Source organism: Festucalex cinctus, chromosome 10 (genome assembly GCF_051991245.1).
Source record: "Festucalex cinctus isolate MCC-2025b chromosome 10, RoL_Fcin_1.0, whole genome shotgun sequence".
Classification (NCBI taxonomy): domain Eukaryota; kingdom Metazoa; phylum Chordata; class Actinopteri; order Syngnathiformes; family Syngnathidae; genus Festucalex; species Festucalex cinctus.
The window spans coordinates 11509155-11523796 of NC_135420.1; the positions used below are offsets into that span (position 1 = coordinate 11509155).

General features: G+C 37.8%; 2 protein-coding genes across 2 annotated transcripts in view; both read left to right on the forward strand.

The window, feature by feature from the left end:
• Positions 1–14642, forward strand: part of rabgap1l (RAB GTPase activating protein 1-like) — a 97923-nt gene that overhangs the window by 36541 nt on the left and 46740 nt on the right. The gene's annotated exons all lie outside the window — the stretch shown is intronic.
• On the forward strand, positions 1143–7284 carry LOC144027631 (G-protein coupled receptor 52-like). Its single transcript, XM_077535335.1, has one exon. The coding sequence runs from the start codon at positions 2798–2800 to the stop codon at positions 3914–3916; it is 1119 nt and encodes a 372-aa protein (XP_077391461.1). The 5' UTR covers positions 1143–2797; the 3' UTR covers positions 3917–7284.

Below are 14642 nucleotides of genomic sequence, written 5' to 3' on the forward strand. Positions count from 1 at the left end.
AAGAAAGTACAGGATTCCCCTCTGTAGTGGAAAGCGAAATCTAAAATCTAGGGGGAAAAAAACAACAACGTTTAAACAGTAGTTACATCACAATACTGTACGTTTAAACACTCAATGTATTGTAAAGTGATGAAATAACGATGAAATAACCTTGCTTTTTTCCTCCCGCCAGTCTTTCAGTGCATAATTTATTAATCGAATATTAAAAGGTATTCTTTCATCTGCATCCAATGCATATAAGAATCTTATTTCTCCCACCGCTTGTACTTAAATCACACGTGACGCTTTGGTTATATAGTGTACAGTGTTCCCTCGTTTTCCGCTGGGGTTAGGTTCCAAAAAATACCCGCAATAAATGAAATCCGCGAAGTAGTTAGCTTTATGTTTTACAATTCTTATAAATGTTTTAAGGCTCTAAAATCCCCTACCACACAATTTAGACACTTTTCTCATTGAGGCATTTACATGTTCTCACATTTCTCTCTTGTTCAAACATTGATAATGTTCAAAACTTCATACATTTTATAAAATGGGTATATTACTGCAAAAAAATATGCAAAATTGCACTTAAAAAAAATCCGCGATACAGCGAGACCGCGAAAAGTGAACCGCGTTATAGCGAGGGATGACTGTATTTGAATCCGACTGTCAGAAAAGGATTCCATAAATGTTCACGTAAAGATGGAGGTTTAACACAGTTTCCTTTCCCCTAATCACGAAGATTAATGCACACTTGAACTTGTGATAGTGTGAAAACAGTTTATTATAATGAGCGGCTTCCCAAAGCAAAAGACAGACTGTATGTGGGATGAAAAGGACAACAAAATGAAATTAAGTGGGAAACTCACAAGAAAGGTGAAGAATAGGGAGCCTGAGGTTTCTAGTTAATATTCAATATGTGAGTTATTGCTAATATTTAGAATAACTGTATGTGGATGTACCACTGGGAAAAGCTATTGTGATGGATGGAATAATGGCTTGGAGCCTCAGGTGAAGCAGGGAGTAGAGTCATCGAACAGTGAGCAGGCTGAGAGAGCAAGGAAGAGGGTGGGTGTGCGTCTGTGTGTGTGTGTGTGTAAAGAGAGAGTGCGAGCTAGAAAGACTGTGTAGAGAGAGAGAGGGAGGGAGGGATGGAAGTGTAAGCCAGTCACAGCATCTCTCCTTCTTACTGCACCATGGCTGAGGGACCCTTCGTCCCATTGTTTCGCTTGCTGCAGAATGAGCATAGTTCCATCTGCGTAGTCATCATTTTTTCAATTGTTTCTTACTTACAGCATTTTGGACCATCTTTGTCTTAATGCCCGCTACTAAGGATTTACATACCGGTATTAAGAAAATGTTTTTTGCTGTTTCGGAATTACAGAGAACATTTTACAGAGGACAGTGCATAAAACTGTGACTGGGACTTTGTTTTTTTTTTTATGTTCTTTTTTTTTTATGCTTCCAGAGTGGATTTCCCTTTTGTTGCGCAGCAAGTTTTTTTTTTTTTTTTTTTTTTTTTTTTTAAGAGCCACAAACATACGGAGAGAAGAGTTAAAGGCTCTACACAGGACCCCATACCTCTACAACTAACAGAATGCATGTTTTAAAAGGCAAAGGCAAGTTGCGAAATCCGAGGTCAGAATAAGCACTGCAAGAAAATGGACTAAATCCTCCATTTTACGTGCTTCTGAATACCAACACAAGAATGCAAGTTAAGAGTTTGAAATGAAAAAGAAGGGGTTGGCGGATCGTCCGTACGCTCTCTCTCTGGATTGCTGAGGAATCAAAGTGAGTGGAGCGCTGAGTTATTCAGCTGGCCCCTCTTAGCACCTCAAGAGTCCTTTCACCTGCCTGTATGGGAGTCTGGCATTTCACGCCTTCACCTACGACTGTTTTATGCACCTGTTGTCCTCAAAATCCAGAACTTTGAGAGGAAATTTTGCACTCTTGGATTTATTTCTGCAGCACTCGTGTGAAAAGACGTACAGTACTTTGGATGTGCCTTTTTTTGATACGCTCAACAGCCCTGTGTGTGCTGAGAGAATTGTGACATTATCTCCTGTGGAGATCCCCATGTTTTTTTTAGCCTGTGTCTGTGTTTGGACTGGCACAATGGTTAGGCATACATGAGCTCCAGACACTGACAAGAGGACCACCAAAATAAGGGAAGCTTGCTGTTGAATTACAAACACAGCAACCATATCATAGAGTGAAACTTGTCAGTTATTGGAGATGTGATTGACGCATGAATGCTGTTTTCGACTCATAAGAAGGAATTTCCTGAGAGCCAAATTAGCAAATATGTTGCTTACATATTTAATTTCTTTTGGGTCAAGACTGTCCAACATTTTGGTTAATACAGTAAGGTTTCTTCCCTTGCCACCACTTTCATCTGTGTCTCTGTGAAAACAGCTTATGCCCGCAGCCTCTTGGTGTTAGCCCTTTTAAAACTGGGTGATAAAGGCCACATGCTGGCAAGCAAAGCAGCATGATCCTCACCTTTACGACAGATGCTCACTTCAGCTATAATTCGACACTGCAACCTCCCTCTTTCATAAACCATGCTGTGCCAGTGGAAAAGACGGGCCTCGTCCTATCCCTTTGAAAGCCCTAACGATTTTTCTCCTGTCAGTGTTCCCTTGATTGAGACTCATCAATGTGAGAGTCAGGTGAAAGAGAGCAAGGGTAGTGTATTAAGCTCTATTAAGTGAAGGTGGCTACAGGGACGGGGAAAAGTGGGAGAGGAATAGACAATTTGCAGCTTCACGCTGTTGCCTTGTGGAACACCATAAAACCGTCTCACTAGGATACAACAATGAATCTGTCTGACATGACGACCGACCCGATGCTCGCACCAAATAGCAGCCGTGGAGACTTGTTTTCCGGAAGTGCTTCAAACCACTCCTGTCCATTAGGATGGGGCTTAAAAGAAGGTTTGGAGGCTTGCATCCTGGAGACGGCTGTTGTTGTACTCCTGACAGTGCTCATTATTGTTGGTAACTTGACGGTGATCTTCGTGTTCCACTGTGCCCCGCTGCTACATCACTACAACACCAGCTACTTTATCCAGACCATGGCCTACGCGGACCTTCTGGTGGGTCTCAGCTGCCTGGTGCCCACCCTCTCTCTGCTCCACTACCCAGCAAGTGTCCAAGAGCCCATCACCTGTCAGGTCTTCAGCTACATCATCTCTGTTCTCAAAAGCGTTTCAATGGCCTGTTTGGCCTGTATCAGTGTGGACCGCTATCTGGCGATAACAAAACCGCTATCTTACAACCAACTGGTGACACCATGCCGGCTACGAGGCTGCATTACCCTCATATGGGTTTACTCTAGCCTGGTCTTTTTGCCCTCTTTCTTTGGGTGGGGCAAGCCAGGCTATCATGGGGACATTTTTGAGTGGTGTGCACAGTCTTGGCCGACCTCGGCCGTCTTTACAGGCTTCGTGGTATGCTTGCTGTATGCACCTGCTGCACTCGTGGTCTGTTTTACCTACTACCACATATTTCGCATCTGCCAGCAGCACAACAGGGAGATCAGTGAACGACGGGCACGTTTTCCAAGCCAAGAGATGGAAACCGTGGATGGCGATAGGGACGGGCATCAAGGGGGACATGGACCGGATCGGCGCTACGCGATGGTGCTCTTCCGCATCACAAGCGTGTTCTATATGCTCTGGCTACCCTACATCATATACTTTGTGTTGGAAAGCTACCATGTCCTGGACAGCCCAGCTCTTTCCTTCATTACCACTTGGCTAGCAATTAGCAACAGTTTTTGCAACTGTGTCATCTACAGTTTGTCCAATAGTGTGTTCCGCTTGGGAATGCGGAGGCTCTCGCAGACGATTTGCTCCTTCAGTCACTGCGCTGCTGATGACAGGGACTTTGGGAAGCCGAAACCACGACCAAGGGCAAACTCCTGCTCCATCTGAATATGTGACTTTTTAGAGCACAAGGACACTCAATGGACTTTGACAACACATACATCCTTGTTGAATTGGAACAGCAAAAACAAAAATAATTGATGTTCTCTTTGGCCATGATGCTCTTTTGAACTTCAAGATCGTAAAGTATGGTTATTTGCATACAAAAACATTCTTGATGAGAGTCCCACTGAGATTGCTTTCACTATCTGCCACACAACATAGCTGTCCAACATGTCACTGTTTCAAATTTCAAAATTCAAGTATTACAAATCACATTTTGTTGAGCGAATTGGGTGAACGAGATTATTTTCCAAAATGTCTACTCACAAACGTGTTTACTGTTGATTTGTTGACAGCCAAAATGCTGTTTTAGATATTAGTAAGTGAGCAGTCCTTGTCTATGGAATGTGAAACTGTCATAGTATGGGCAATAAAGCAATTAGTCATTTTGAAGCATCTGTACTTCATGCAGTAGTGTTGACATTTACGTAAAGTATAACTGAATTTTGTAATTTGCTTTTTTTGACTTGTGGGGAAAAAGTCAGAAATGTTTTATTTTAAAATGTTTTGCTTTAGATATGTTGCTAAATTATTGTGACAGCTAATTAAATATTGAATATTACAATGGGTTTATGCAGAGCTGCTTTCAACTCTTATCACAACACCTGGCACAGAACTGAATACTTCTTATTTTTATACGCAACTTAAAAAAACAAAAACATAAAAAACAAAACAAACAAAAAAAAAAATATATATATATATATATATATATATATTAATTGGTCACTAACTGCAGGAGGAGGATCTGTTTATGCAAATAGATGAAATACTGTCATACAACACAAGGTGATCAGACCCTAATAAGATAACAAAAAAGTCCATCTTGGAAATTTGACAAATATGCAAAAGGCATTCAACAAAATTTCCATTGATGAGTCAAATTGTTGTCACGTTTTGTAATATTTGTATTACTGTAGATAGCAGGAAATATTGAAGAAAATACTTTTTTCCCTAACCCAACATTTCTCTTGGCACATAAACACTTAAATGTATCCTTGCCTTTGGTTTAACACCTCGAGCCGGGGCCTTTCACTTGCAGTCACAGGTGTCAAACTCATGCCCCAAAGACCAGATCTGGCCCACCAGCGATGACAATGATGACTTGATTTTTCTTGCTAAACACAAAGTTGCAAATTGTCTTCACTTTTAACAATTTGAGATATTGAAAGCATTTTTCCCAATCGTCTTTTAAAATACATTGAAAAATAATTGAACAAATATTTTTTTAGTTATCCATCAATTGCATAATTATGTGATATTATGAGGTAATCACATATTTGCTGTGTATGGATTCAAAGTCAAAATGGTTTTCTTAGGAAAACCAAACAAAACACCAAAATAGTGAATACATATGTACTGTGGACGGAATGACAACTGATGCTGAAACTCCTACCTAAATATCTTTTGTTTTCAAAATCACAAACAAGCTGTATCAAGTTGGACTTCAGTCACGATTGTTTTTGAGAAATATGACCAAATTGTCAACAATGCCGACGATCCCTCCCACCGGGCAGAAGCTCAACACACCTCTGGCATCGGTCCAAAACCTTGTACCTCCAAAATAGTCACTTTTCAGAAGACCTCAAAAACGGCATGTTTGTTCAACCATTAACATTGCATCATTAAATGAAGCAAGTCATTTTTAACAATTTTAATTGGTCAATAATTTGTATAAATACCAAATTGGGACTTATGAGGTTTCTCCCCGACGCCAGCGATATGGACCATTCTGGGTTGTGGGCAGTAATTCTGTATGGTATCGCAGTATTTTGCTGTTTGAAGTGGTCAAGCGCCAAATCTACTCTCCCTTAATTTAGCACTAGCATTGTATGCACCATCTTCCAATTGTTACCAAGTAGTCAAATTTATTCTTGCCCATATTAATTTTTCCTTGTGTTAAACATACGTCTTTTTTTTTCTTCCTATATCCAAACATTTTTTCACTAAATCCCAGATTCTTGTCATGCAACCTGTCCACCCACAACCACTCAAGTACAGTAGATTATGGTACAGTCCATACTTTTATGCAACATTCGGATCGACCAATCATGTTGCACAATTAACTAAAACATGAATGCTTTGTCTACAAAAATCACACAATATGAGCTTGTTTTTGTTTAGCTGGCCATCATAAATGTGTTTGGTAAAATGATTTGTTCATATTGTGAATTTGCTCACTTCCCGCCAAAAAATCCTATCACGTTTCCCAATTCTAGCCCTTTGCCTCAGTGATATCCTAATTCGATGTAATGTTTACGTCTTTGTCCAAAGCCATGACAATACTGTTAACTTCATACTGACTGATTTATACTGATTAGTTTACTATTCATAGCATAGAGTAGTTTGAAAATCTGAAATAATCTGAAAATGCGTGGCTAGTTAGCGCCAGACTTGTAATTTAGCAGTATTTTAGCAGGCTAAACAATAGTAAAATCCTTAATTAAACCAGGAGTTTCAACTACTGTAGTTCATTTATCAGTTGGTCTTCTGCCTTCATGTGAGTACATTTTAAACTGTCTGAAATCAGAATTGTATCTTTAAAATGATACACTTTGTCTAGATTTTGTGGCAACATGTCATATATGAGAAATAGCAGATAATTAATACAGAATAGTTGTGTTAAAATGCTATCTGCTCTGTTCATTTGATGAAATGTGCTCTTGATGTGGTGGTAATGCTACGGAAGAGAAAACAAATATATGGGGCCTGATTTTTTTTTTTTGTATTGTTTTCAGTTATAAATACATAACAACAATAGTGCTAAACCTTTTTCCGAACCATGTTACCAAACATGATCAAATTTGAAATGTGATGGTCTGAGTGGATTCCAGTGTTTGGTCAGGAGATCGACAACTTATTCTTGTTTTGTTGTGAGAGCTTGTGTTTTGAGGGTTATGTGAATTTGTGTATTCGGCTTAAAGATTCAAATATACACTGGGGAATTGAATTTATAATCTAAAGCTAAATCAATGTCTGTATTAAATCAACAAAATAACTTGTGGGAAATTGAAACAATTTCAAGTGCAGTAAGATTTTTTTTTTTTTAATCTTTAATTCGATGATGTTAAATATTTTATGGAAATACTGGAGGCCTATGTATAAACCTTTATACAATCTGTAAATGACTATATTGTAAGGTATGTGTGTTTCAAAGTTGTTGTAGAGCAAAAAAAACAAAACAAAAAACAAAAAACGGATGTACCTATTGTGTTAAACGAATAGGCTTCTAATGTTTTGACTATAGAAAGCAGTGTGATGTTAGCACAGTATCTATTTTTTTATTTTGAAAAATTTTGCCAATGGCCTCAGTTTTGCTGTTACTGCCAACCAAATAAAGGTGACAATGGCAGTAACTTCACATGTGGTTTTTTTGCTGCTTAGATAATTAAATTATATAACAACACAAAGAATCACTAACCGCGTCTTCGTTATGTTGATGAATAAGTATATCAATATATCAAGGAAATATATGCAAAAAGATAAGCGGAGCTGCAGTTTTGGCGTCAGCCTTACCTAACATGCTAAATTTTGCATCTTGCCAATTTTGCATTTTGCAACAGATTTGTGAATAATGATGAAACTTATATTGATGAAGCTATATTCTATTGCTAATTGTTGTAAAACGGAAACAGATACAAATATTTTTTTTTCCTGATGAAAAAAAGAGACTCTAATCTTTCTTTTGCAGGTTGTTGATGACAAATTAACGAGTGTAATAGGTGGCTGGTCACTTAAAAAAAAAAAAGGTCCTCATTTCAATTGATGCCGCCTCTCAGATTGTCGCGCTGAGTCATTGCCAATGTTGCCCATATGGGAAAACCACCACTGGGTAGTATATGACTCCCATGCTAGCCGTCCATGTCAGTCTAATAAACATCAACACTTAATCTTGAGGTGACAATTATGCCGCAGCCGTGGCTCTGCGAAGTGAGGAAAAATTGAACATTCAAAAGCATTAATAGCTGTAGATTTGTTGTCAAGCTATTTTCAACACTTTAACTCAATGCTTAAAAATAACACTCGACATGGGGGTAGAACAATCGTATACTACCTGCAAAATCCATTCCTCTTTGCAACCTGTCAGTTTAATGGCGCCCCCTGGAAGCTGCTAACTAAAGCAAAACCCTACAGGTGCTTCAACGTCACTTCTGGTTTACAGCTAATGAGGATTTCACCTAACATGGTACCCCTTTATGGTGATTAATTAACATGTTTCATTCTTATTCCACATGCGCAATATTAATCAGTGTTGTGTTTTTATTAGTGCTGGCATGTAAAATGTATATTTGCTTTAAAAATGTTAATGTTTAGTTTCCCTTCAAAGGAATCCCACTTGAACAAAAAAGAATAGACAAAAGTGGACATTTGAGACATTTGAAATGAAATAGGTCCTAATGATGAATTGGATCAGAACTGTGAACTACTATAACACTACTGATGGCCCTCATTTGTTATTTCCATCCTTGTCTTTAACACATTTGCTCCCAAAACTGTTTAAATATGTTCTAAATTGTAAAAATTACCATGCTCCCAAAGACATATTTTATTTTTTTATGTTTTTATGTTTTTTTTAATGCTCGAAGGCTTTGATACAGCCTTTGAACTGGTGAGAATGCTTGAAGCAATGGTAGTTATTACAAAAACGGCCAGCAGATGGCAGCATAAGTATAAGAGATCAACCAGGGCCATGTTGCAAAAAGCTCTGTCCCCACTCACTGTTTTAAACAGATTTGTGAATAATGATGAAACTTATATTGATGAAGCTATATTCTATTGCTAATTGTTGTAAAACGGAAACAGATACAATTTTTTTTTTTCCTGATGAAAAAAAGAGGCTCTCATCTTTCTTTTGCAGGTTCCATGTTTTTATAGCAATAGAACACAATATTCTGTGGGCCTTGCAAAATCATTCAAAATCCAGTAAAACAACCGGGAGCTAACGGGATTGCTTCAGTGAAAATGGCTGCGAGTGAATGAGTTAACGGGATAGCATGAGTTTATGAATCTTTAGTTTTGTATTGTGCAATTTGAGACAAATTAATATTTTTATGTATATTTTTACAATTTTTGCATTCAATGGTCATTTTATGCAAGATAGGTCTCCAATTTGAATTTCTAATTGACTAACATGTTAAAAATTAGTCGACAGCAATGTAATTTGAACAAAACTGAGCAACTGCACTTTGAACAGTAAAAATATTCCAGATTTTAGAAACTGTTGTGTACACAAAACTATAAAGTACTTCAGTTTGAGAGAACACATTTATTTATTAAAATTGTTTTAATTATTCTCTTACATCTGTGGAAGACGTTATAATATGCTCCTTCCAGAAAACGTTTCCTCTCTTTTACTAGTCAGCCAAACCAACAGCAGCTTCCAAGCTGAGGCCCGCTCAGTATTCATGACCTCCACTGTATAAGGAATTCCCTTTTATTTCCACAATTGGCAGCATGCACAGCTTCCTGCCGCTTTTCCACCTCTTTCCGTTTTTGATTGAGCCGGACCACCTGACCTTCTTTGCAGTGTAGAAGTCATCATTTGAGGGGAAGCCGCTTCTTTCCTGTATGTGCTTGGCACTAGGTGGGTGCATTGCAGTATTTCAATTTTCTTTTTCTTCAAGCCTAGTAGATGTTCCAGTGAAATGAGAGGCCAAGAAATGATTACAGCATGTAAAATATTATGGGCTGGTTACAATTTTGATAGTGGAGAAATGCAGCAACGACCTGCAAACTTTGCTGCCCAATACTAACAGATAAAATGTTGTAGTTACACTAATAATGTGTGATTATTAGGAAGCACTTCACTTTAATTTTGTGGTGCTTTCACACGCTGATTAGTAATATATCTCTATTCCCCTCTCAGGCCATTTTAGTTGCATTAAATAATGCAAAACCGGCAAATGACTCCCATGGTTACAAAGCTTATGCAATCCCTTATACTGTACTTTCCTCCAACGCTCCCACTGCTCTCTTCTTTTAATGTTGCTCCTGTTGTTCAGGCACGTAAACAGGATTGACTACAGAAATAGTTTGTAATTGAGTCAATCATTTAAAGCGGTAATAGGTTTTAAAGGTACCTTTAACAGATCACCTACTTTGGTGATTTCTACTATTCAACCAGCCAGGACACCTCATATGGGCCTGTTATGATTTGTTTGATTGTTTGATTTGATCGTTCCACTTTAAAATACATTGAGCTATGTATTGAATCGGTGTTTATTGGAGAGATGCATCGTTGAAGCAAATGCCACATTTATAGTGTTGACAAGCTCCTCCATATTGTAAAATGACAAGAAACTGACTGCATCATAGACCCTCTTGAACTGAGCCGTGCCTTACCAGGGGTCAGCAACCTTTCCTGTCAAAAAGAGCCATTTTACGTCAAATAAATAACAGGGAGCCACAACACATTTCAACATTGTGATGAAAGAAACAGTGTGTTAGTGTTAGTCCAATGCACTGAGGGCACAAAAGCTAATTAGAGCTCCACCAGAAGACAAAAATATGCACCATCCAATACGTAGAAATTTGACATCTGTTTTTTTGGACTTTTTTATTTATTTATTTTTTAATAATTTTTCAAACTTCCTTTTACTTACATTTTTAGATTTTTCTGCCTTTTGTCATCCATTTTTTCCCCCTTTTTTGTAACTGTTCAGACTTTGTTTTTCATACATTTTGAAACTTTTCTGCCTTAATTTAGAATTTGACATTTTTGGTAATTTTATGGGCATATTATGGTAATTTTCTGCAACTCTTTTTTTCCTTTTTTTGGACGTTTTATGGCTATTTGCCATTTTTTTCTGCCTTTTTTGGGGATCAATTTTATGACATTTTGGGCAATTTTGTGAGCGTTTCATGGTAGTTTTCGGGATTTCTTCTTGGACATTTATGGTTACTTTTTGAGCATTTTATTTCCTACCTTTTCTTAAATTAAGTTTCTGACTTTTCTTTGACAATTTTGTGGCAATTTTATGGTAATTTTCTGGCTATCTTCTTTTGTTTTTGGACATTTTATGGTTACTTTATGAACATTTCCTTTTCTTCCTTTTTTTGTTCAATTCTCTGACATTTTTCGCAATTTCATAGACATTTTATGGTCCCTTTTTGGACATTTTTAAGACATGTTCATGTACCTTTTGTCTCTTTTTGTGACAACTGAAAAATTTGGACTCAACATTTTTTTTAAAATATTTAAATATTCATTTTTAAATGTAAAACATTATTTAATTTAAAGAATACTTCATCTAAAAAACAAAAAAAACAAACCTAACTTCTCTAATTTTTTAAAGAGCCACAGAAGAGGAACAAAAGGACCACATGTGGCTCCAGAGCCGCAGGTTGCAGACCCCTAGATTAGACCATTTGTTGCACATGTATTTTAGTCTAATTCTGCACAAAATAATGACATTGTTTATTTGTCCTGTTGACTAATATCAAACCATTGCTGAACATGTGACTCAAATAAAAGCCTTGAAACCAGAACCAGTGAAACATTTTGTACTGAATGTACTTCACCTCCAGTAGCTGAACAAGAGAATGTTGTGCATGGCTCTATTTCAGAGTGCAAGGTAGTGCTGGTAAGGCAGACTGAAGCAGGTGTGAGATGCAAATTGTTCCTCCCAGAACTGATGTCTCTTCAGTAGAGCGAATGTTTCATGGAAGTCATTTACTGGTCCGTTTATTTCTATATTGCACGTGTTGTGTCCATGTACAATTTGTTTTCTGTGAGATGGAAACACGTGATCCCACCCATGCTACTCATTATTAATATTTCAAGCGTCAACACATTTTCACAATGTTAAAGACAGCAGCACATTGCCAATTTAATTACCCACTATAAAATACGGCTTGCAGTGTATTCACCACCACATGGAGACGTGCCTGAGGCTGATTGCAAATTAATGCAGCTGCTTTGCATTGGCGTTATTTTTTTGTACATGGAATTTGGTGTGTTCTAGGTCAGGGTCACCAACTTGGTGCACTCATGCACCAGGTAGCCACTAAAAACCATGAGTAGCCCGTGGGCCTGTTCTAAAATTAGCTCGCCAGTAGTAGGGCACTGTGATTTTCTAGGAATGTTGTATAGGGGATCATTTGAAAATGTAAACACTGGCAAAGATTTATAGAAATTGTGTTGCATATTAATATCTATTTCCTATTTGTTGTGAGCAATCATGATCAGTGTCGCCACACAAATGAATATAATTCATCCATGCATCCATTTTCTTCCGCTTATTGTTGATGAGTTGCCGGGGGAGCAGCTTGAGCATGGAAGCCAACTTCCCCTTTCCCATCCACTTAGATATTTACACCTAAGACCTACCCTTGCACGATACCCATTTTCAAAATAAGAAGGAAAGAAAAAAAAATGTTTAAGTTGAAGTGAGTTTTGGTAGTACTGCATCCTCTTATGCTGTTAACTGCAAGCAAAATCACAACTCTGGTTTTGGTTCACATTGTTCCCAACATATCTTAATGAAATGTAGAACCAGCCTGGCCATTAAAATGCCATGGCATAGTTACAAAGGCTGATGAATTAGCAATCTGCTCAGTCGGCCAGATGTTGCCACCCGCCCTAAAGCCTCCAGGGGAGCCGCTAGAAAGTTCCTTGCCAACAAGCAAGGATAAAGGTCTCAGGAGGGCTGTTTTTTAATTACTGTGCTGCTGTCCTTTTGAATATCATACCAATAGATTATCTCACAAAGTCCCCTTAAGTAAAGAGACATGAGATGACAGAGGCAGGTGCGTCAGCACCGATTTGCATGGATACAGTATTTGTTGTCATTTACAGCGGATTATTAAAAGCCTACACACCCTGCTCAATTGCTAGGTTTTTGTGACATAAAAAAAAATAGATCAAATCATTTCAAAACAAATTTGAGCAGGGTTGTGTATTCTTTGTATAGCCACTGTATTAGAGCAGTCAATGATTAAATTATTAAAATTTTTAATCAGATGAATTGCATCTTTGAATTTTGATTAATCCCAATTAAAAAGGCTTTTTTTCAACATTTTCTGCCCGCCACATTTGAAGAGCACCTGTTATGTGTTGATTCTTTTGACATTTAATGTTAGGAGGACGTCTTCAACATTTGTTGAGCCACTGCACCCTCTCATCCTCCTCTATTTCTAATTAGTTAATTACTTGCATAATTTAAACTAAAGAAAATGACCCCAGTGGTTTGACATGAACACATTTCTGAATGTCATATGCAAACATTTATTAAATGTTTTACTTTAATGGATGGAGTTATGTTTATTGCTCAAAAGGCTTACAAGATTAATACAATAATTTTTGTGTGATTAATCAATGAGTTAACGCTTTAACTAACTAATATTTACGTATAAACAGCTAGGCTAACTAAGTGCAATTTGTATGAGAATCAACTCAACTTTCTCTCATATTGCTCTCAGATTAGCACACACGCCGCATTGTCCATAACATCCTCTCTTCCGCAAGCTTCCAGACTGCAAACTGTTGTATTTAAAAAATGGTGCGTCTCCATAAAACAAATGGCCTTTGACTTGCCAAGGAAGCACTTTCTGTTGACCTGAACTTTCCAAGGTTTGCTGAGCACACATTTATTCTAATAACAGCCATATTCTTGCCCTAAATATTCCACTGATCAAGAAAAGGAAAACATGTAGATTAAGGATACAGTACCGTTAACCTACTTCTGATATTCACCATCATAGCCATAGTGTGTTTATTGATGGGTCTAACACGTGCAAACGTGTTGGGTTTTATTTAGGATGAATCTCCAGATATACTTCCGTTAATGACATTCCTAGTTTCCAGTTCAACAAGTGATGTACAATAATATGTAAAGCCTAACATACAGTCCTTGCCAGTGGGAGTAGCCTTATTAAATATAAATCTCACACAAGGAAAGAAAAGGAAAATGTACTCTTTTGGTATACTGTACTCAGCTACATATTTGTTGTGAACTGACCAAATAAGCAAATAAGGTAATATGTTATCTGATCAGTTGGTCAGTTCACTACAAATATGTACCTGAGCATACCGAAAGAGTAAGTACGTTTTCCTTTTCTTTCCATGTGTGAGCGATTTATATTTGTTTTGTCTCCTTTTCTGACTCATGAAAATCCTTGTCATAGTGGTTGCCATGGTTTTAGTGATAGTAGATTCCCTTCTGATTGGTGCTACTGTCACTAAAGGACTTAGTGAGCTCTGAGTGTTCAGCTGGAACCGGTGTCGATCAGTTGTATCTTGATGATTTAGCAAAGCGTGCCACCTTTTCCCAGGGGGAGCCTCCCCCCCTTTGCGAGTTATGTACCAGTGATGTTGTCCAATGAGCATGATGGCGCTCTTGCTTCTGTGCATTGCAGCGGCGGTTCGTCAGTAGAGGGCGCCAGGGTGTGACCCTCCTGCCCAGCTGAGTCGCGTGAAAGAGACAAAATTTAGATAATGAAGAAGAGAGTAATATAATATTTATATATAATTAGGGGTGTCAAAATTAGTGCATTAATTTTGAGTTAATTTGAAGGTCCTTTAATGCCACTAATTTTTCTAACGTGCAATTAATGACTGCCTCTGACTTAGAAAGCCTGTACTGGGGGAATTCCAGTTGTAACGCAGCAGACACGTACACGTCCAAATTTAGCAGTAATGAATTTAATAATATTGCATATATTTGTGGAGACAGGG

Bases quoted from the DNA above. Each gene is read 5' to 3' on its own strand.
- LOC144027631 (XM_077535335.1), top strand. From the start codon at position 2,798: ATGAATCTGTCTGACATGACGACCGACCCGATGCTCGCACCAAATAGC.